Below are 24011 nucleotides of genomic sequence, written 5' to 3'. Positions count from 1 at the left end.
TTTTCCACCAAACAATGAAGTCAATGTTAAACCCTACAGCTAACCAGTCCAAACATTACCAATGTTATTAAACAAAACAGTGCTGGCAGAATACCCACCAAGAATAAAAAAATACATTTTCTCCTACTTCTTAGCAACAGGGAAGGACTACTTGTCTGTAGAGATGATGACGGGTAAGGGGAAGGAGACAAAACAGAAGATTTGGCATAATAGGAGAAATAGGTATTATAAAACTAGTATGCAGAACTGACATCATGTTGTATAATTCTGAGGAGCTGCCACTCAATAGATGATGATAACAAACTGCAATAATAGAATATCATAAGGTAGGTTTCTATGCAAAAGGCAGTGTCAGGAAACCCCATTTTGATTATTTCCTGTCTCATCAGCTTTGTATTTCACATGGAAAAAATCTACCCTTACACAGGACTACCAGCTGCCCCACAATGATCTACTGAACTAGCTATCAGAGTTTTATGCAAAGGTTATAAGCTGCCTTGATGTATTAGAAGTTTAAGCAGTATTTGTCACCACATCTTAATTATCTCATGGAAAAATCCTGACCTTTCATTGTAGTATGGACATTACTTTTGCAATGTCAGTCATGGGTTATGAGGAAGAAACTTCACTTCTGCAGCTCAAGAGGAGAGTTGTGGTACTCCAAGTATGGTTGAGTGGGAGCACCGTATTAAAATGTATCCTTTACTATAATTAAAAAGTCATTATTGCAGCTGTGTATTCCAATAATTTCTGCTTCAGTGTTCTTCCCTATCAAAATTCCTTCAGTGTTCTTCCCTATCAAAATTCCTACTGTTTAACAAGAGCATCTGATGTCAGTCACAGAGAACTCTCTCATAGGTCTTCCATATTTTTTCCTGCTCCAAATATATTTAACATGCAGTACTAAGTTGCGTAGATACAAGGTTAGCTTTCTGGCTTTCCAGATCAAAGACCTACCTATTCTTTAAGTAGATTCAGAAATCGAAACAATCTGGTCACGAATACCTCTGCCAAAATTCAAATTAGTCTTTTATCTACTAAAATGGAAGTGTCATGTTGGAAAAACACAAATTTCAGTGATTATTACAAAAGAAAATCATTAATTTAACATGAAATTGCAATTCTGATCTTAGGCAGCATAAATTTCTTCTGAAAAGATACTGTTGTTACAAGTGGAATAGAAGTCATCGGTCACAAAGATACCTTACAGTTACTAATCTTACGGGTATGCTTTCTGGATTATGCTTCCAGAGCAAGTCTGAAGTTCATATAACCAAAGCATAAGGAAACACTTGGGCAAGGCTCCTCAGGTTATGCGTCTCAAGAAAAAAATGTGTCTGAAAGAATCTGTTTTCCTTTATTCACTTAAGATGACATTGGTAATGGTATTGCCAGTGCTCTATCTTCAAAGCCACTCAAATGCACTACCTGCATCACTTGTGATATATCAATTTGATGTTGATTTCGCAACACTTGTAAGAAAGCATAGAATGAGCTTTTAATTATCTGTTCCACTTAAGTTTTTTTTCTTGGTGGATAGGCTCTGAAATTCAGAATTTAAAGCCAGACAGAGTTTGCTGTAGTGCCCTTTTTAAAAGTAGTGCTTGATGCTAAACTTTAGCACAGAAGGCACTGGATGGGTATGAGGAGCCACGGATATTTGAGGAATTTATCAGGTCTATTTTTTTTCTATTACATTTTATTCAGCATACGAACAGATCTTGCTTCTTTATAATCTACACCAAAAGAGAATATGTCACAAGTTTTCAGTAGCAATACAGAAGAGAATGAATTACACTATCTGCCTGCCACTAAAGCATGATTTCTTTAGGCATTGCAGACTTTTCTGTTAGAAAGGAGAAAGTTTCCCAGAGGACTGGATACAGTTGAACTTGTTTTCCCTGATTGGATACACTGTCTTTCCCTCACTGGGCAAACTATTTGCTTCATTGGCTTAGAACTTTTAAACTCAGAACATATAAAGACAACTTTTATGTTGCATTTTCCAGAATATTCTGGGCTAAAGAAATAGTGCCAGATCCTTTCAGAATATTCAGGTAGTGAATTAGCATTTTGGGATCTTCAGTATCAGATCATGTAACAAATTTCTAACATGGATTAGATGAATAAGGGAGCTCATATCACAGAAGATGAATGCCAAATGAAAAATATGTGCCCACTAAAATTCTTCCGGGTACTCATCCAGTTGTCTTGGGATCCCTTTTCAGAAAGTCAGGGCTAATGCTTAGCTAAGTAAGTTTTGGCTTACCAATATATTAAAAGAACTTACAGATCTTATTGCGATCTGCTATGAGAGTATTCATTCCCAGTTTTGGGGGTAGATCAACACTGCCATGGAGGAATTTATGCTGGATTTGAGACCCCGTAACAGCTGGCCTATTGGCCAGTGACATCAGAACCAGATGGATTCTATTAAACAATATTAATTTATTAATTAGTATGGAGCTTTGTCTGTATCTAAAGGATGAAGGGCTAAAGGGTCATGTCCTCAGATGAGCTGCCACTAGAAGGAATGATCTGCAGCCAAGAGGTTTCCTACACTAGGCTTGCTGGAATAGCTCTACATCCAACACAGAGGGAAACTGCACAAACAGTACAGCTTCCGGCAGATCACCAAGCAAGGTGAGCTATCCTGACAAAATGGTATTTTCGGTATAACCAAATCTCTGCTCACAGACTTTGTCAATACTGCTTCTTCATTTAACAGTCCAGGCTGAGGTAAGACCTCTTGACAACCTCAAAAGGACATACAAGGTAATGGCTATGTTTCCTCAGCCATTCTGGTTAAGCTAGGTCCAAAAAAAATAGAGATTATTTCCTTCAGGGAAACCATTCTACTAAAAAGAACTTTAGTAAATTACACTCTCCTTACCTAACGTTTTGACAGGGTCAGAATAGTCAGAATCTGTAAACTGTCCTTTAATGTTAGTTGCTCTGAACTTAAATCTGTGAAATAAAACCAAGAAAACTAATGAAACAAAAGTTTATGTGCATTTCAGTAAATATTATTTCACTTAGAAACTTAGAAACAGTTTTAGTATAACATAAGCTGGAATCATTATTCACCTGCTAAAGTGATGTTACGACAGACATCAAGGACTCAGTGTCAATATCTTAAATGTATAATCAAACTACATGAACTACTTATCTTGAATTTGGGCTTATTTAATTTAAAAACTCGGTAAGCATCTTTTGTTACCTGAAACATTTAGAAAAAATTTGTCTCCCATATTTATGCTTAGCCAAAAATTTAAAATTAGAGACACACGAAGATCATTTCAATCTCTACCTTTTCATAATTGAACTACACGTTTTATATGTTTGTATAAATGTAGATTTCACTTAAATCTTTCTCTTGGACAACCATAGAGACAAACGTACTTACAGGTACTGCTTTCTTGGTTTCAGTGGGCCATTACATATTTTGTCTTGACTGCCTGGTATCATACATGTAGTATCAGCACCTATGACATATATCTCTTCTTTGCCGCTCAGATCTTCTTTTCCTTCTATACATGGTGGGTTTGGAAAGCCTTCATTTGTAAAATACGGCCTTGGTCTATTGAAGTAGGCATCATACCACTGAGTAACATTCCCATCATGCTGAGCTATTGTCAAGAAAAGAAATAATCAGAAAGAATTTACATTCTAACCAGGCTGTAATTAAAGAAGTTAAATAGGAATAATTTTTTTTAAGAGCTTAGCATGTTATTGGTGCCATTTACACAACTAAGTCTATAACTGTATTAGCACTTGAACCCAGATTTCCTTATTATCCACACTATCTGTATTTTGCTAACTCGGAGCAAGTCAACTGAATCACAGCTAGAAAATTTCACAGGCAGCCTAGTGCATGAGCTCTGCCTGTAGAGGGTATCACTTGTGCAAGCCGCTTGACTTTGAAACCAAGCACGGCTAGCAAAGACAGCAAAAAGTGTTTAGTCTAAAGACAGTAAAGACCATTTCATAAATGAAATTACGAGATTTCCATAAGTGGACAGTACCCAGCAACTCAGGAGAAAAATCTTCAAAATGTTGCTTAACATGGTATTTGTATATCTATCAGTTCAAGAGAATATTCACAGCAACAGCTATGAAGTAAACGTCTGTAGGATTAGTGCTAAAATGCAAATTCAGAACAAGGTGAGAGACTTATTGTGAATTCACTTAATGTGAATGCTTTACTTCTACACTTTGAAAGCAAGCAAAACAGGGGAACTAAATACATGGAATTTGTCCTTCTTAGGTAAAGTAAGCCTGACCATATGATGTCCTATCATGAAACTCCCACTCACAATGGTAGGCAATTACTCAAAAGAGTATCATGGCACTATTCATATGAGTAAATATTCATCAGTCCATAAAAGGGAATACACATTCTAACCCACAGTCTACAGAAGGGATTTATATAAATCCCTCTGCCCCCGTTATGAAATGGAAATATCAACTGCACATGACTGCATTCTTTTACAGGCAACACTAATAGCAACAGAAGAAAAACCTTGCAAAAAAAGGTTTCAGATTTATTTACCTTTCACAAATGCCAAATCTATTTTTTTTCAAGGAAATAGGAAATAAAGAAAATATAATGATAACAATAGGGCCAGAATAATACTGGTGACTTCAAACAGCATGGATGACACTTTGTTGGCAAATGTTCCCAAAATCCAGTACTCAGCCCACAAGTATTGTGAAAGACGCTTTGCTCTTAGTACTGTTGCCACGGCTAAAGTGACTTTATTAGCTGTTTTCTAACATGAAATTACTGAGACCCAAGAAAAGAAATAGAAAAGAAAAATAGCCTGAAAATAAAGAAATAAAAAACCCCTGAAAACGATTTGCAAGAGAACTTATAAAATTCTACCTCCGGCTTCCACAACAAGAACTTGTATCTTCCTGATAGGGCCATGATCATCACTGTAATAACATATCGGCATTCTGATCGTAATTGTTGTAGCTGTGACAAGTAATGCCCCATTGGTATCATAAACCGGTGCTGGTTTCTTTTTAGGCCGTGGTGGTTCTGTTTTTAAACAAAGATATACCACAGAGTTTTGTTTTAAAATGTTTTCACTACAAGTACTTTGTTCAGGCACATAGCTGTGTTATGCAAGACAAAGCTTCAGCGTATTTTCGGGGACAACTTAATGTTTTACTTAATGCCTTAAGCCTCTGACAACGGTATTCTGAACAATGCCTCTGTGTATCAGTTTCCAATTAAAAGAGAAAACAATAAAAAGACTGAGTCTTAGTTTTTCAGTGAATTTCAATCAATGATTGTATTTATTTCCACAGCTGGCATACTGTTATCTTAGCTATGCCTCTGTGATATTCTTCCAACCTGTTCGCTGACAGTAACTAAAATACTGAAGTCAATATGATTACTGCACTGAGTCTGCACTTGGTTTATGGTATCATTTAGATATGAATAGCAAATGATCAGTGATACACAGCAAAATTGAGCACTGCAATTCAAGGCTATTAGCTATGTGTTGCTGCTCCTACATTATGCGGCCTCTAATTAATAGACAAAGGCACACAGCTGTGTACTCACAAGTAGAACAGCAATTTCTTCAGCATTTATAGAGATTTCAACTAAAGGGGACTTTATGAGACATACCTTTGATATCCATGGTTATTTTCAATTGAATTTTTGGCCCTGCACCAGCACCGTTAATTGCATACACCTTAAAAAACCAAACAATTGTTTTAATGAATATTTGTAATAACTTCAAATTGGCCACATCTGGATATATTTGAAGCAACAACGAATGCTGAAACACTCCTTTTATGTCATTCACACTCTGCTAGAACTTCATTTTTTTTTTACAATCCTAAGTAGAGTAACACTTTCTCACTTGTAAAGTAGCTCTTACAAAAAGGAAAAAAAGAAGCCCACTTAAACAGTTATGTCACCTCCTCTCATGTCCTAGTCTCTAAAGGACTTCATGCACATACTTCTAGCAAGCTCCCCTTGCAGAACTGGGCCTTTCATCTGAGCCAAATGAGCAATGCAACTGGTGGAATTAAGAGAGAGATTTAGTCTTGTACCTGTGACAATGTGTCACTTTGCTACTTTGCTGCTTTGCTAGTGCTTGAACTGGTGGCCCAGAGTACAACGCTAACCATAACGATGTGTCCTGCTCCTACCCACTCCCCCCTGTTCACTGCTACCCCCGTTCCTCAGACTTGTCTCTCTTCTAACATTCTCGGCCTGAAAATCTCATATTCAGCCTAGGCTTACCTCATATTCAGCCTAGGCTGTTCAGACTAATCTCTCACGCATATCAAAGAAAAAATCCAAAGAAAAAGTATCAGTTCTTACGCTGACATTATAGGTATGTCCTCCTTTTAGTCCTTCTATCAAGGCAGTGACTGACTGATCTGTTTTATCAATGACACTAAGGTTGTGGATCTGGATGGCAGCAGGGTCATCTTCATTGTAAACCATAGCTTGATACACCTGAATATTTCCATTTGGTTCAGATGGCGGCACAAATGTTACTTGGAACTTCGTTACTTCATCTGGTATCTTCTGAAATGTTACATTGTTTGGTGGGTCTTCAGGCACTGAAATAAATATTTCAATAATCCACTTAAATCAGTTTAGTACTATTTCTATTAGAGTAAAACCTGAAAATTTACAAATTATATTTTTGCATGTCAGTATTATTTCATTGGTAATTTCTGTTTTTACTAAAACCATCTCAAATGCTTATTGAATTTGTAAAGATTTATAAAGACAATAAAAAGTTTAATATTTAGTGAAATACTATTCTTAAAGATAGTATTTAATGCTACAAATATTAAAGATAATTATCAGATAACCCTCAGTAGTTTCTACTCAGAAAAGTTTCTTCTGATTTTCTACTCAGAAAGCCTGAGGGCATCATTATACTTTGAAATACATCCAGGGTAAACAAATCCTTGCATGGGCTGACAAGCAAGAAGCAAGTGTTAGTCTTGAGTATCCCTTTCTGAAAGCCCTCTGTCAACAGCAAGCTCCCTCCCAACATATAAACAAGCCACCGTGCTCCTAAGAGTCTCTGCTTATCACAGCTAACTCTTCAGGAAAAAACTTTCCACTAGCCAATACCCAGACACAAACACAACATGCATTTTTCCCAAAGGTAGTTTTTTGTCAAACGCTTATTCCAGTAGCTTATTCTCAAGACAGCAAAGGCATAAATCATTTTCCCAATGTCCCTATCTGAAAGAAAAGGCTGTAACATTCTTTCCAGGCAGCTAAATATTTATTGCACTACCTGAGCAGACAAGTATGTAGCGTGACCTCTAAATAGTGAAATCAAGCAACTGAAGGCAAACACATTCCCTCAGCCAAAGATTTAGATGCAGTTGTCATTCCTTCCAAGGTTTTTTTCACCAGCCAACAAATGCTTACTCAAGCTTCTCTGGAGTAAGTCTATGTAAATTGGTCCTTACTCAGCCACATGCTAGACTGTACAAACCGGATGAGACAAGATGACACGGAAAAAATAAACTGTTCTTCTCTAAGGTTACTGCACCTCCTAATGTATCACATTTTTACATAAGAGAAAGGGCTACTAAAAAAGATAGCTCACAGGGCAGACCCAGCTACCACCTAATTTAATCTTCATTTATTTTTCCATGGTAAAAGACCATATCAGCCTCCAGGGATATAAACAGGTCATGAAAACCTTAGAATTTAATGTATTAAAGGCATTATAAACATATAGAGATAGATATATACACATTGATATCATATCATTAGGGACATTGGATTTTCACACACCAAAGGAAAGATAAATGATGAATACAATCACTGTATAGTATGTCTAAATCTGAAATTAGCCTGAGTATATAGCTAAAAAAGCTGACCTGCAGCTAATCTCGCTAGAGATAAGGCAATTGTAGTTTATGCACAGTTGATAATTAGTTTGAATGAAATAAAACTTCAGTATCTTTTCAGAAAAGATTTTTTTTGCTGTTTTGTTTGTTTATTTGTTTAAATATCCTTAGTGAACAATTCAAAACCACCAAAGAGAGTACACAGCACATAACCAGGAACTATGTATGTAAAGCTAGGACTGTATCTTCCCCATGTACATCTGTTTATACTTTCCTAAGCAAATGCTCTCTACTTTTCTGTAACGTAGCCTCTCGGTGTCATGAGGTCCTCGCACAGTTCCTCACTCTCACCTCTCAGTTTTATTTCTCTGAGTAACTTAATAGCATCAGCAACTTCTGTACCTTAGTATCTACCTCATTCTCCAGATTGTTTTGAATCTGTGGAACAGCTGACTCAAGCACAGACCCCTGTGGACCTTCACTAGCAACCTCCTTCCACTCAGAATACACAGATTGTGTCCTCAAGTCAGTACGGGTACCCTTTGTAAATGTCAGGATTCACTTAACTTAATGTTTTTATGTTTACATCTTGCATCAGCACTGAGGATGTTGTATAGAGTTTTTAATAGTCTCTTAAGGGAAACAGGCACCTCCACAGGGAAGAGTCATCCCTTCCTAAGACAGGTATCTTACATATACATGCTAATATAGATAGGACCTCTCTTCATTAACTATAGAAGTAATCTAGATGGTTGTGTTCCACACATCCATATTTTACATGAGGCAAGTTAAGATCTTTGCATTACTAAAGGTAAATCTTAGTATTTATTATCACCATCACTTTTTTTGTTGACTGCCTCCTTTTTAAATATTAAAGAAAAAATATTGTGAGAACAAATCTGCATTAAAAGTGCACCATGTGTTCAAAGCTCTCGTTTATTTGTCAGATGAAATAAAACCTGCAAAGTTTGATCCATATAAAGTAAAGGAAAGTACAAACCTGCTTCAAAAGTGGAGACAATTACTGGAGAACTAGCCTTGCCTTCAATGAGTGCAGCATTAACATCCCCCGTAAAGGCAATGATTACTACAGAATACCTTGTAAATGGTTTTAAATCAGAAATTTCTAAGACTTTACCCTCATAATTTGTCTTCAGAAACTGAGCTTTATAATTGCCATTATCTACCTGTAAAAAAATAATAATAATTTAAAAAGATTACAAGACTTGCAACAGCCAAAAGCAGGACATTATTATTTGAAAACCTTATTTAACTTTTATGTTTCCACTTTCCTAACCGTTTATACAGAAGGGTTCACAAGAAGTCTCTAGCTACCAAGACTAGAAAGCTGCACAGGGGAGTATGCTCCCATCTCACCCATGAGTTGCCTCTTCAGCACTTCATGTAGTATGGGATTAAGGAAATGGGCTGTTTGCTTGGTGCTTCTTCCACCAAGCAAACACAAGCCAATCGGTAGACACTGGGCCAGGGGAGCTGCAGTGACCTGGTGTGGGAACCAAACTAGGCAAAGATCCAGAAGATGAGTAGCTATATAGCAGAAGATTCTTTAGAATACAAGAACAAAACCAAAATTTGGCAGCAATATATAATGTTGCTATGACTGCAGAAAGTGTAGCTCCTCTTGGGATACAGTAATAGAAGCACAACTCATAAAACAGTGGGGAGGGAGTAATTCTCTCACTAGAGAAGCTGGAAAGCAGAAATAATTGCGGTTCAATCTAGAAAAGGGAGGATGGTGGAAGGCATAGTAATAGCTTCAAAATATTAAAAGGATGTTACTAAATTGAAGATAATCCAATGTTTCTAGTGTTCATGAAAACACAAATGGAAATTTTATTTGCACCAAAAAAAGATTAGAATTAAATATTGCAAAAATTGCAATGATATACCTATAATATGTAAGTAAAAGTATGACTATAAGTTTAGTTAAAAACTAGAACAATCTATTGAGCATTGCTGAGCAATTTTCAGTGCTGGGCATTTGCAAGAACAGCATAATGAGTCATTTGTGAGGAAGACTCTAGGTACACTTGTTTCTGTGTTAGAGCATGATATGGACTGGATTACTTCTTGGGATCCCTATCATCCCTACATCTCAAACAATCTGTAGGTCTGTAGAAAAATTTACAGTGTTGGGCTTTATATCCAATTAATCAATTCTAATGTTAAATGAAAAAATGGGAGCTTCTCTAGTGTTTGATCAAGTATCATTTACAAGATTCTTTTTATGTCTATTCCCACTACTTCAGTTAATGATGTTTTCATTATTGTTTCTTCAGTGTGTAATTTGAAAAGAGGATTAGGTAGCTGTACAGTAGTTTTCCCACTGGATGAAATCTGTATTAAATGCAGCTGCTAAAACATTAGAATAGTTCAAGCATACCTTTTACTTGACAGATATGCATCTATCCCCACTGAGAATTAACCTGAACTAAACTTTCTGATGGACTAAACAGACATTCATTTCCTGCGATGGCCATGAAGAGCTGAAACACTTTTTCCTATTTGACTATCAAAAATGTGCCATATAAATATTTATACAAGAGCTAAAATACAATCACAGTACTACATCATTAAATTTATTTCTATTCTTCCTGATGTTTAATGGTTCAGTTCCATCTTCCTTACTCATTTTCAGTAATATGTTATTCCGGACTACTTCTAATTACAGCAGCATTCATGACTGAATGTATATACATATAGGAAGTTTGTGGAATTTGGAGTCTTCATAAAAATTTTCCCACTGGGACAATAAAATATATGCTCAAATTTTCACTGAAAAAGATTATGACAGCTTTTTTGGCCTTTAAGAAGAAATAGATTTGCCCACTAAGATTATTATCTATAGAACTGACCCCTGTTCCTGATCATTAGACAGACAACATCTGATTGCAAGGAATCCCTAACCATAAAGCTAGATATCTGAAATATATTTGAAAAAAACCCACTTTGTAAAAACAAAACCAAAGCCCTCCAAACTGAACATTTAAAACAAATTTTTAAATTCCTTCTGAATGCTGGCAGGCTCACACGAAACATTCCATAGTTCATCTTACTTTAGGAACTTCACTGTAACCTATATTGATAAGGTATTTATAAAATTTTCATAATGTTATGTCAGATGACACACTGTTTATAATTTAGGAACTGTAAGACAGAGGAGAAATTGTTTAAATACAAATTGATTAAATATTACACACGCACACAAAAATCAAGCTTTGAAAATTTAATTTGGAATTTTTTCAAAAGAATGAAAATATTTTTTTTCTGTTGACGCATTATAATGCTGTTTAGTCAAAAGTGACAGGAACTTTTCACAAGGGAAAAGTCTTCTCTAACTTTAGTAAAGGAGAAATAAAAAATGTTATGCAGTTTCTAGCAACCTACCCAAAGGGCCAAGGAACCATTCCTTCCCTGTTAGTATTCCCCTTGTTCTTGCACATCTTTCATCCTGTCATACTACTGCTGTGGTAAGTGTGTTCAGAACTGAAAAGATTGCACTCTACATATTATACAATGAAGCTAGAGGAAGAGAAAACAGCAGGACTACACATTACTCTCTCTTGTAACTTTACTGAGGAGCTCAAAAATATTTGGTATTTTTTTACTGATCATCTTAGAAATTTTGATTGCACAAAAATCTCAGCATTAATATTTCAGCATATCTGTAATTCTTATGACCAATTCAGATACACTGAAAATATACACATACTAGTCTTACTCTCTTCTCAGAAAATTGAAAGAACTTTCTATTTAAAGTCTTTATATAGTTTGAAGTAGTTTTTAATTTTTTATTATTTATTTTTTATTTATTTTTTATTATTTATTATTTATTTTTATTATTTAATTATTATCTAACAGGCTGATTCAGGATTTTTGAATCTGTAAACAGCAAGTTTTCCTGGGTAAAGTCTGGTAAAGTCCTTACCATTTTCATTGACAGCCCTGTCTGTATAATTTCTGGAAGAACAGGGAACCTATATCCTACTTAAAACTTCCCATGTGCTCAAATTTAGAAAGTTTCATATCTTGCCACAGGGCAGGAAATGAGGTTTATTAATGGTTGTTTTAAGGAGTATTATAAGGGTAGTAGAGCATGAAAAGTGAAAGGCCACTAGAGCTTTTCTTATGTCAGCCTTTTTTGTGCTTATAAAGATCAAGGAGAAAGAAGTGTTATTGCTGTGCTACCAAAATACAGCTAATCTGATGAACATTTCCACCAAGTGGAAAGTGGGAAATTTAGTTTGATTTTAAAGTTTGCCCTCTGATGCACTGTGTAACTTTGTACAAGTCACTTCCTTTTGCTAGGCCCTCCACTCTGGTTTATAAAATCATGACAATGAACTTTTCCTTCCTTTGAAGAAAAAAAAAAAAAGTCATTATTAATTTTACTGGTAAACAGTATCATTATTGTTAGAAGGAGGTACACCTCTGCAAAGCTCAGCTACTGTTTTCCTGTATACATTTACACCTACACTTTTTTTTTTCTCCAAGACCTCTTATTAGCATACATTTTTTAATACCAAGTAATTAATTTATCTCCCATTAAGAAATTTATAAGTGTACAATTAATTCTTATGTGGAGTTTATGTGGAAATAGACACAGTCATATTGTTTTTCAGTCCAGTTTATATCTGTCTGTAATTTCTGTAAGAACATCCGCTGCAGTATTTATGACCAAAACTTCTGTATTACTACCAACAATAAAACAGAGTTGCCTTACTGAGGTAATGTCTATGAGGTAGCATGTTGGTCCAGTAAGGATGACAGGTTCACTCCAGCTGACATTAATACTGTGAGGAGATGTAGCTAAAACAGTCACGTTTTCTGGAGGACCGTCTGGAGCTGTAGAAAAAATATGTATGTGAATCATGGCCAGAGAAGTTCACAACAAATAACCCAGTAATTTTAGTGGCCAGTAGAGATTATTTTTCGATTTGAAAATATAATTTTTTCACCGATTTACCGTTATACGCCACTTAAATAATTATAACATTTTTTCTTTCTCATATATAAAGCACACAGTGTGATTTAGAAATGCATTTTTCATTGCAATTCCCACAACTTTTCTAGAGTATGAACAGCCTACAACTTCATCTTAAATTGAAATTACAGGGGTTTTTAATTACAAATTATTTACATGACACAAGCAAAACATATACAACTATTTAGACAAATAGACAAGCGTAAGATATTTATGTCAAATGAATCATTCAAAGAACAAGAAATTGTGCTAGAAAAATATTTGGAAATGTTGGAAAGTACTAGTACAAATAATTTTATACAGAAAAAAAAAGTATTTTCTAAGTTTCATTTCAACTTATTCTTAACATGTTGGGAAACTGAAAAACACACATGAAAAAGTGACAGGAATTGTAAGCGGGCAAGAATGTTCATATTAAGAAATGGGATTTTCCTAAAATTTCCTCTTGTCAAGGTGATATGTGAATTAACCTTGTTATTTCTTATTCATGAATAAGAAAATAATGAAATCATAATAACAACACAGCCGTTCTCAGTAAGTGGTATTACTTTTTCATAATGACCATGGTAAATTTCAGGAAAATAAAATCTGGAATAGAAGTGACAACAGATTTGTAGATAATGCCAGAACTTGGCTCCATGGTGCCTTTTTTTTGGGTCTGCTACAAAAAAAGACAACTGTGGTACATATCAGTGAACAGCCTGTTATAGAAGCAACAACAGATTTGTACATATTTCCAGAACTTGGCTTCATCATGCCTGTTTTTTTTATCTACCACAAAAAAAATACAGCTATGGTTAACACACAGAGTATCAGTGAACAGCCTGTTATAAAGAATGATAAAAGTGATCATACCTATCCTAATCAGAAGATGTAGTCTCTTTTCTCAAACATGATTAATGCATGAATTTTTTCACCATTAATCATTAGGCAAGAGGGCTTAATGAGGAAAATTGGAGTGTAAACAAGGCTACTTAGTATGTTAGGTAGAAAACAGGTTAGGAAAAGGAAAAATAGCATCGAAGGAGGTATGTAGCTACTGAAATTATGTGCAACATTAATGAGGAGAAATCGTAAAATTTTGCACTGTGAAGGTGAAAATTTTGCACCATGGTTGCAGAATAAAACAGGGAGATTTGGGAGTTGATAAGGTGCTATGAAGAATTCAGGTTGTTGGGTATAGGAGGTAGATTGCTGTGCTGGGATTAGCAGGACTATACTAGACTTTGTAGGCAGGATCAAATTCAACCATTGGAAGCAGTCCCCAAAAATACTGAATAGCACGGAACAACTGAATGAAGAGTGTAACTGAATGAACTATGAAAGCACATGAGGGGTGGTGAAAGAGAAGGCTGGCTGTCGAGTGGGGTGCTAGAACAGATACAACAAAATACAGGGGCAAATGTTCCCTAAAAACTCAAATTAGCGCAAATGAAGCTTATTTTGCAGGTAATGTGTGTCAGACTTGTTGCTCGAATAGTGTCTTTTACTGTGAACAATGCCTTCGGTAACTATGGATGGCAGTGGTATTACCTTTATTGCCAGCTGAAATTTCTGAAAAGCAGTATAAAATGGTATATATAGCTTCTTGAGCCTCAGTTTCCAAACCAACCAAGTTTCCAAGGACAATTTTCCATTACTTTTTTATAGCATTAATGGACCATCAGCTCTCAATACTTTTTTCAGAAGCCAATTTAGGTTTATGCATTAGACAATGATGGCGTGAAATCATTTTAAAGCATAATCTAATCTACAAATTATCCATCCTGATGTTATTTATATGGATAATATGCACATGCAGTTTATATTTGATACATTTTTACATCTTTGCAAGAAAATTCTAATTGAGTATGCTGTATTTAAGGTACTGATCTAAAACAAATGTAAGTGTTAATACCTGGTTTATTTTCATCATAAAAAGTACAATATCAGACATTAATTGAATTATACTGAAATTTAGGCATTTTTCTTAAATAACCTGTATAATTAGAAAGAAAGCTAGAAAATGAAATGTGTCTAACATGTCTCATGTCTTACAAAACCCATCTTTTTAAAAACTGTGTTTGCTTCAGTGGGTAACTGCCACATTCTGATTTAGGTTTGTTTGTGAAATTAATCTAGTCAATACAAGGCCATGATATCACTATACCCTTTCTCTTATAAATCATAGCAATTTACTTAGTAGAAATGACCTAGTCTTATTCTCTCATTCCCCCATAATCCAATCACTTCCTCTCATAAGCACTTTTCTCCTGGTTTTCACAATAATGCATTTTCTGTAACTAATAACCATCATTTCCTGATTATCATGCTTCTATCCTTGCACAGGAATGTGGGTCTTATGGAGGTCAGGGTCATCTTTCCCATCCATCTGTGTCCTGATGCTAAGGCAGCAGTTAAGTGTGTTAGCTTGAAGATAAGTCTGGATAGCCCATCATTTAGCATACTCCTCAAAAATAAGACTGAGTCCAGTCTTCTAACAGAAATTCATGCTTGCCAGTTTGGTTAAGACCAGCCCTTTTTTTCTTTTTCCCAACAAAAATCAAGTGTGAGGTTTAGTTATTTCATTTTATAATCACCTAGGTTACTTTTACCTATATTTAAACATTTATATCTTATATTAGGCCATATTTACTTTCCAATATTCAGTTCAGAGAGAATGAAAGGAACAAATAAAAATAAGGTCTCTCAGGCAAAGCCTGCCAGAAGAAAGGGCATACAACAACAGATGCAGTATTATTGCTTTTCACTATACCGAAACATTTCTTTAAGTGTACCAAGCAACGGGGTATCAGCAGGGATTGGGAAAGAAGGTGCTGAAAAGAGAAGCATAACCCTCTGCCCCATGCATCTATGTCCTAGCTTTCATGGGACATTTGAACATCTGGGATTTTCCTTTGTATCTCAGTATATCCTGGCATTAGGAGACTTGGCAGTTTACCAAAAAGCATTGCATTGTGTAACTGTACAAGACCCAAAATGAGGTCAGTGATCTCACTGCCATTCATTTTCCACCTAACACTGACCCTCTAAAGTGATTTTTCTCTTAGAAAGCACAAGTTTGGACAATCTTATTCTCCTTATAAATGTAAAAGTGAAACTCGGGGTAAGCGCAGGTGTGAGGGAACAAAGTTTTCTTAGCAATGGAAAACAGTTCTTGCCCTTTCCCTTACTGTGACACAATGCTGTGATCTTCTGTACTGGTAACTATATAAATCTAGGTTATGTTGAAAATATTTCATCTTGCAGAGTAGACTTGGCTCTTGGGTAATCCATCAGCTAAGTAACAACAGTGCCATCAAACTACTTTATGAGACAGTAGGACAATTCCTGTGAGGATAATCTGCAAGACAGAAAGCTGAATAGTTTATCTGTGTTATGTGAGAACTGGACTCTACTGAACAACCTATAACATTTTCCATGGAGTAACGCTATAACCACTTTCCGTACAGAACACAGCCATTATTTTTTGTTTGAAACTTGTAAATGAGTTAAAGAATCTTAAAAAAAATTCCTGTAGCCTGAAATTTACCTTCATAATGAACAATGAAAATAAATAGCTAAGATCCTCACCTTAGTCACTGGATATGCAGAATTATAAGGTATTTCTGCTTTAGCACAACAGTCAAATCCTCAGCAATTGTAAAGAATACTTATGGTTTCTGTTATGTAATTTTTGCTGTTGCTGAAGTTTCATCTTTTTATATCCTGGGAACTAAGTTTAACAGTTTTCAGCTTAAATGCAGTAACTTCCTGAATATGAGTATAATAGCTACAGTATTTTCTTTAGGCTTGAGAGAAACAAAAATTTCTGGGAACCCATTATTTCTGAAGAAAAATAATTTGACTATTATTTCACAACCAAGGTAACTTCCCTTTTGGCAGAAACGTCTTACAGAGGCATTTCTTGAAAATCAGAAACAGTGGCCGACTTCTGCCCTCAAATCTACAAACACAACTCCCATTGATTTTATGGGCTAAGTACCCAGGCTATTTTACATAGCAGCTAAGCACCCTTAAGCCCTAACAGACCATGTATATTGGCTGTGTACCAGCAGGCTAATCCAGAGGATGCTTGGCCCAGTCCACGAAGGAAAGGAGAGGGGGATCGACACCTGTTCTCTGGATACACTCCGCAAGGCTGCCCAGAGTGCTGGCTCAGTTTTTTGTGCATCCTGAATTTCTCTTCCCTTTGCAAGAGAAAGAGGGGAACTGAGGTCTTCTAGTCTGTTTAACAATCTTTCTAAGGACTAGTCTTTGGAAAATATACAGTCAGGTAGCTAGAAACCTGCCCTTGCCAAAGATCAGCCGCTGCTCAGGGAGGCTCTCAGTGCTGCTGGAGCATGCTGGAGCTGCCAGCTGGCTACCCAGCTGTGACGTGTCGCGTTCCTCTTTTTTTAACCTCCTCAGCTGATTGCCATTACCCCAGGAAAAAGACCAGCACCCAGCCATGGTATCTGGAATAGTGCCCTCGCTTCCTTGACTCCACGGCGGTGTGTTTTATAGGCAGCTCATCTCTTGATGTGTGCCTGATTTAGCTCACAGGAAATTTGTTGCTGCCCACTTCCCTCACCACAGACACAGGCCAGCAGCCCCAGATGCTTGGGCTGGAAGAACTGGTGGAACTTTTTGAACTTCTACCCCACTACCATTTGCTAAACTAGAAAAAGAGCACACAGAGGACCTACTGCTGAGAACAACACTGTATTGGCATGGAAAGGGCTTGCGCAGTCTAATGAGATTTTTATACTTTTAACTACCATCTCCTCAGCGGGACTGATAGGAAAATAGTTCTCTCTTAAACTAAATTGTCACTGTCCAGAGACGAAATCATAAAGAGGATCCTAACTTTATGTGATTATATGTGTTTTGATTATCTGCCTCTCTGTCCAGTTTAAATCCCTAACTTTCCTAAACTCAGCAACAATTTTTTGAAGATAAGTATTTGCATATGTCAGCAGCTGAGATCTATCCATCTATAGTAAGAAACCTCCCCAGAGCTGTTGGCTCAGGAGTTGCACAAATTCTGTTACCTATTTTCTGCTCCATTTGGGGTTATATGTTTTGGGGGGTTTTTTTAACCCCATTTTCATTTAAAATATTGCATTAACTTACAGGCATAGCATCCCCATAAGAACCACCGGACAAAGAAAATAAGTACACATGAGAATGACACCGCAGCCGATTCCAGTACTTCTCAGTCCACGGGACTGCTTCTGTGCTTTACATGAAATAATGGACTGTTGTCATGGTCGCTATCACAGTGTCCAAATCTCTTTGCCCTTTGGGGCTTAGAATTTCTCTACTGCAATTTCTCATCTGCAGATGAAGACAACAATATTACCTTACCTAGGAGAAAAATTGTAAGGTATTTGAGGATAGCTGGCTGTACTACTGTACAGAGAGTGCACAGATACTATGAGGAGCATTATCTGGATTCACTCACATGATTGTAAAAACATGAATGGAACAAATTAAGTATGTGGGCCATCGAATAGTCCTTGGTACACAGCTGTTTTAAGTCCTTGGTATCTCTATTATGATTACTTTGGAAGGGGAAAGGAGTGAAGGAGCTGTGCTTTAGTCAGACCACTCATGGTGGTTCTCAGTTGTTCTATATGGGCCAGAGGCCCGATCTCAGATGTGCTCTGACCTAGGCTGGCTGCAGACTGGGAGGGAAGGTCATATGTCAACATGACAACTTCCTAAATAATTTATGTTTCACATCCCCTTCTCTCAAATATCTAGTGATGACTTATCTGTGACAACTAACTCTTGTCTTACTTGGAAACCGAAATCCTCGCTGAGGCATGACAGTCCTAATATGCGTCATGACAGTCCTGTAGGTGTTACATGGCTACTGCAATTTGTAATCTCTTTAGGTGGATATCGTATTGGAAAGAAATCATAATTCCTCTGAAATTATTGCTTAAATTCTATTGCCAGGAACATACAGCAGAATTTCAGGAAAGCGTTACGACATTAGAGAATAGACTTTTAGTCAAAGAATTAAAAAAAGGACTACTTTTCATTGACACACCCAACATGTGGAGGTGGATTGAAAATGGCGTATCAACCCAAAGTACTCAAAATTCAGACTTACCAATTCTAGATGTGGAGTAAGGTTGAGGAATGAAATTGCTGTTGGGTAAGCAGTAAATATAGTAGGCCCTCCAAAAGACATTAAAATCTGAAGTACTGTCAAGTATGCATACCTATCACATGACTTATATCGTGATATTTCATACGTGAAGAGTTGCAATAAATCCTTATTAACTTCACCAATATTCTAGTTTTATGAAGAAATAACGTCTACCAAGTGTTGTTGCTTATTTAGGTGAACACCACATTGTTAAAGCATTATGACACATGGCAAACATGCTTACTTACAGCCAGGAAGTGTTTGTGTAGAAATCCAAGGTGAAGAACTGCCATAACCAACATTCGTACTGGCAGCAACTGCAAATCTGTACCACCTGTATTTTTTCAGTCCATACACTGTCTCTTCGATCCGGTCATCCACTACATTTTCATATAAATATTGATGCATCTCATATTCAATACATTCCTTAGTTTCCCAGTCACTGCAATGGATGGACTGTAGCTGTGTGGTAATTTTGTAGTTTTGAAAGTAGCCAAGGATAGATTTCGGTGATCTCCAATTCAAGGTCACACTTGTTGATTGCACATTGGAAAAAACAATATTCCTGGGAGCACTAGGAACTGCAAATGAAAACACTTGTAAGCTATCTTCATTTGAATGAAAAGTGATTGCAACTATAACCCTTTTATCCAGTGTTAAAAAAATATTTTAATAAGCATGTCTAAAGACCAAGATTCAATTCCATATGGTTAATAAGGAGTAATTCCATTGGTGTAAATCATACTCTATATATATAGGTGGCATACATTTACTATAGCTTTTGAAATAAAGAAAAATGCTTTTAGGTGTGGCACGCAGGGGCAGCTTTGAGAGGTGAGACATTGCTGTTGCTACTTTTGCGGCTATGTCTCAACTGGGGGAGGGAATACCAAGCAAAGTTATTTTTGGCCTACCCATAGCATCTTTTACTGCTGTTGCTAACTGGGATTCCTCACCTCTCTCTTAGAAATACTCATTTGTCTCCCTCTCTCTTAGTAACATATGAAATCCTCAAACACCACCTCAAGATTCCCTAAGTGTTACCTTCTGAACGGAAAGTATCAATACATGCAATATGTTTGTCTTTCTTTATATAAGTACTTTACAAGCTGTTCAGTAAACAACAAATTAAAAGAACGCCAACAGGAAGAGCTAACTAGTACGGCAATACAAAGCAAAAAAAGACACTTCCCATAAACTTTGCTTCCATGTATTTATATACATACGTATACATTGGTATACACAGGTTATGTTCATGTGCATGGAGACAGAAGTAGTGCATGGATGTACATACATACACATACACACATGCACACACATTTATCCATATCTATATTAAGCCAACAGCGTACTCCCAGCTCTTGCAGACTGGATGCAACATATGGTTTTGTGCTATATCACATAGTCATACAGTAAGCTAATATTATCTCTAAGACTCTGTAAGATAATACTAATACTCTCTGTGGCAAAAACTGTGCAGAGAAATCAGCTCAGAAATAATTTTGTGCCCTTAGCTTTAAAGAGTGCTTTAGAGTCTTTGGGGGAAGAAGTATCACTGGTAAAAGAAAAACACACGATACATCCTCAAACTGAAACTGAAGAAGCCCCAAGGCTTACATAAAGAATAAAAGGATCCCAGACCAATGTTACTGGGGAAGAAAGAGAAAACCCTCCCTTTTTTTTTCAGCCTTGTGGGAATATCTGATCTCTGCTTTCATCTGCAGCAATTTGTTTATAAAAATCACCATAATATAACAAGCTGAAGCCTCTCCACCAAATATGAATATTGAACAAGAAATGTAAATTCTGAGTCAAACCAAGCTGTGATGATGAAAAAGTTTAGAATTCAAATCCCTTCAAATGAGCCCAAAGCAGGTGGAGCCTGCAGGAGAAGGGTCAGCCACAGGAACCATGGGTGCTTGCCCTGTCCTTCCACTCAGCTCTCATGTATGTGTACACAACATTGCAGCATGCAATAGTCCCATATGCTCCCACCCTGCTACACACTAAGCAGACATGGAACAAGAGCAAACTGAGGAAAAAATCTTCACTGGAGACAACTTTCATCTCTATATTATCACTCTATATCATCAAAATTAAAGTTGTTTTGCTCTGTTGTTATTAGCATGAGGAGAAGTACGGGAAGCAGTAAATAAAAACAAAACAGGTAGTAACATTCTTGCTTGATCACCATTTTGGAGATGTAATACTCAGTTTGTCCACTTTCAAAAAAATAAGCACTGCAATATTTTCATAATAGCTCTATAAACTGTATTTGCTACTGTGCAAATTACAAGAAAGGGCTTATTTTGATCATTAGTTAATGGAAAATAAAGGCAGAGAAATGTTCAATGGTTACTATAAAAAAAAAATCTGTATTTTTCCTTAAAAAAATCCTCTATTGTAATATAAGTTATTAATATCTGTTAAGATACTGCAAAGAATATGAATCTTACACACTCAATTATGATGATGATAAAATGTGGGATAAAATGGATAAAACTATTTGAGTGAAATAAAAGTTACCACCCGGTCTCACTCTGAACATGAATTAAAGTATTTTCAAGACCCAATACTATATATTCCAGGAATTAAAAAATAAAGAGTCAGCAATTCCAAAGACATCAGAACAGATAACAAGAATTTAAGAAAAGTCAATTCTCTTCCTTCTCACTCAGAGGGGATTACTCTTTTTTAGATATGGAATATGACCTCACCTTCCCAGGTGCAAAACTCCAGGAACTCTTGCTGTGAGAGGAACAGCCAGCATTGGCAGGTTTGGAATAGAAGTGTGAAAGCATGCAACATGGAGATGAAACAACTGGCTCTAATGCCTCTTAGTCTACCCTTACTAACTTCCATCTGCTGAAAACTGATTATTGGACTGTACTTCAATTTAAATGAAAGACTGGATCAAATACTGAAACAGGGGCTTGGAATAAAGTAGATAGTAACTTGTTGCCTGCTGGGTGCCAAGAGGAAGGTGGAAATACATACTTTTTCTTGCTCAAATGTGCAGCTGGTAGAGACATGACTGGCACAACTGCAGTCTCTGCACCTAAAACAAGGCAGGTTAAAGAGGCTAGTCAGAGGCAGAAAGAGCAGTGCCTATGTTCTAGCCAGCACAGTGGGCTTTCATTCCCAAGGAGAGTACCCTGTTCCCCCAGTTTCAACACGGATGATGCCATCAGAAAGAACTGAGAGCTAGCAAAGTTGCAGTAAAGATAGAAAAGACACTTGGCAGTTTCACAGAACTAGAAATGATATCAGGAAAAATAACAGTGGCTCTGACTTGTGGGCTCTCACGCAGAACAACAAAAGTCTAATAAAGCCAGATTCCGTGAGCTCTCCTTGTATTTGGTGGAAAGAGACAAACTCCCAGAGAGCGGGGGAAAGAAAGAACGGGGTGCAGGAAAATGATGTTCCTCTTTCCATCTGTCCCCTAGGGAAGTGTCCATTTTCCTGCTCACTACAGAGTGAAGCCATGCAAATTACTCTCACAAGGCTGAAGATAGTCTCTGTGATCATCTTGGTGAGTAATACTACATCAAACCCACCATTTCGAAAGATAAGCTTGCAGGTATAAAGATAACAGCCAGATTAGACAAGTACTTCTTCTTTCCTACAAAAGCTTTTATTTCTATTTTATGTCATCATTTTTCCAGTTTACTAAGACCCATATAAGCAAAATATTTCTAACCTACAAAAGAAAGGGTCAGTTGGCAGAAGATGTAGGAAAATTTTCTCTGTCAGTGCCTAGACAGATCCTTAAAATGGAATCAGAGCCTTAAATATGAGCCAGTTTAAAATGTAGTCCATTTTATCTCATTGGTTAAATAGACAAATCAAATATAAATGTAATCCCTCATTAGAACATATGAAAAGATGTGATCTGAATCCCTCACTCTGAGGGCCGCAGTGAGGAGCAGTGACACCCAGTGGCACAGTGTCTCTTGCACTTGATGATTGTGTTCAATGAGACAATTTCAAGACAACTATGCTATTGGGTTACAGATACAAAGAGGATTACAATTACTCTAGCATGGAGAATCAGATTTCCATTCCTCAAGAATGACTAAAATTCCCCCAACTTTTTCTGTCCACAGATGGTACCGATTTGAACAAACCATTCCATGCTTCCTAGAGTAATCATGCAGCTTGTTTAAATTTTCTAAACATGACTCAACTATGATGAAGTGATCACTGTTCACACTAAAAACAATTAAAGCCAAAAACTGCATCTTTCTCAATTATTCTTTCAGATTAAATTGGAACTGTAACAATGACTTATGTATCTGCTCTTATACACTGCTGCTTTGGTATGTGCCTAACAGAAACTTCATTATTATTCCTGGTTTCCAGAAAGGTGCACTTAAAGAAAAGGCACGAAAAAGGCTGTGTTTGTGGTGGTGCAGGACACTAATTGTCTAGGACTGTGCTCTCATTAGCTAGCTGGCATTCTAGTGCTAATCCCATATCTAAATTTCCCAGGAGTCATGGGTAGGACCCCTTAAGTCTCACCATCATATATATCTGGCAGTCTTTCCCTATTGAATTATATTGTATTTGCTATAATTCAGCTAACTCTGGGCACAGGGAGTTTTTCAAAGTCTGAAATTTTTGGTGCAATGTACTCTATCGCTTTCCACTTAATAGCTTTGAATTCAGCTTCTGAAAGGCAGCCAGGGAGCTGGCAAAGAGTCTGGCCGTGAAATGCTGGTGAATTCAGTTTCTGGACTGGAGGAGGAATGAGGTATTTTCAGGTTCATCCACCATTGCTCACATGATGGCCAAACTCCAATGAAAAGTGCCTGAAGCCAGATCCACATGGGATTTTAAGCTCCTAAAACCTATTTACGTGCCTGAACTCCCACTGAAGTTGACAGGAAGCTAAGCACCTAAATAGAAGTTACTTTCACAGATCTTGGCCCTGGTTCCCTACGCTTGTCTGGCTGCAATGCTAATCAGCCCTTCCAAAGCTGGTGGACTGCTCTGAGATTAAGTTTCTATATG

General features: G+C 36.7%; 1 protein-coding gene across 1 annotated transcript in view; it reads right to left on the bottom strand.

Annotated features, from left to right (window-relative positions):
• PTPRQ (protein tyrosine phosphatase receptor type Q) overlaps positions 1-24011 on the bottom strand; it is a 113809-nt gene that overhangs the window by 28867 nt on the left and 60931 nt on the right. Inside the window, exons 26-33 of the mRNA XM_075727964.1 lie at positions 19247-19579; positions 12596-12717; positions 8852-9038; positions 6347-6591; positions 5642-5708; positions 4886-5044; positions 3407-3629; positions 2894-2967 (exon numbers count right to left, since the gene is read on the bottom strand). Coding sequence (XP_075584079.1) covers positions 2894-2967; positions 3407-3629; positions 4886-5044; positions 5642-5708; positions 6347-6591; positions 8852-9038; positions 12596-12717; positions 19247-19579 — 1410 coding nt within the window. The remainder of the gene's footprint in view (positions 1-2893; positions 2968-3406; positions 3630-4885; positions 5045-5641; positions 5709-6346; positions 6592-8851; positions 9039-12595; positions 12718-19246; positions 19580-24011) is intronic.

Source organism: Pelecanus crispus, chromosome 1 (assembly GCF_030463565.1).
Source record: "Pelecanus crispus isolate bPelCri1 chromosome 1, bPelCri1.pri, whole genome shotgun sequence".
In the NCBI taxonomy this organism is placed as follows: domain Eukaryota; kingdom Metazoa; phylum Chordata; class Aves; order Pelecaniformes; family Pelecanidae; genus Pelecanus; species Pelecanus crispus.
Note: the sequence above shows the minus strand (reverse complement) of the source record. Positions and strands in the feature narration are given on the sequence as shown.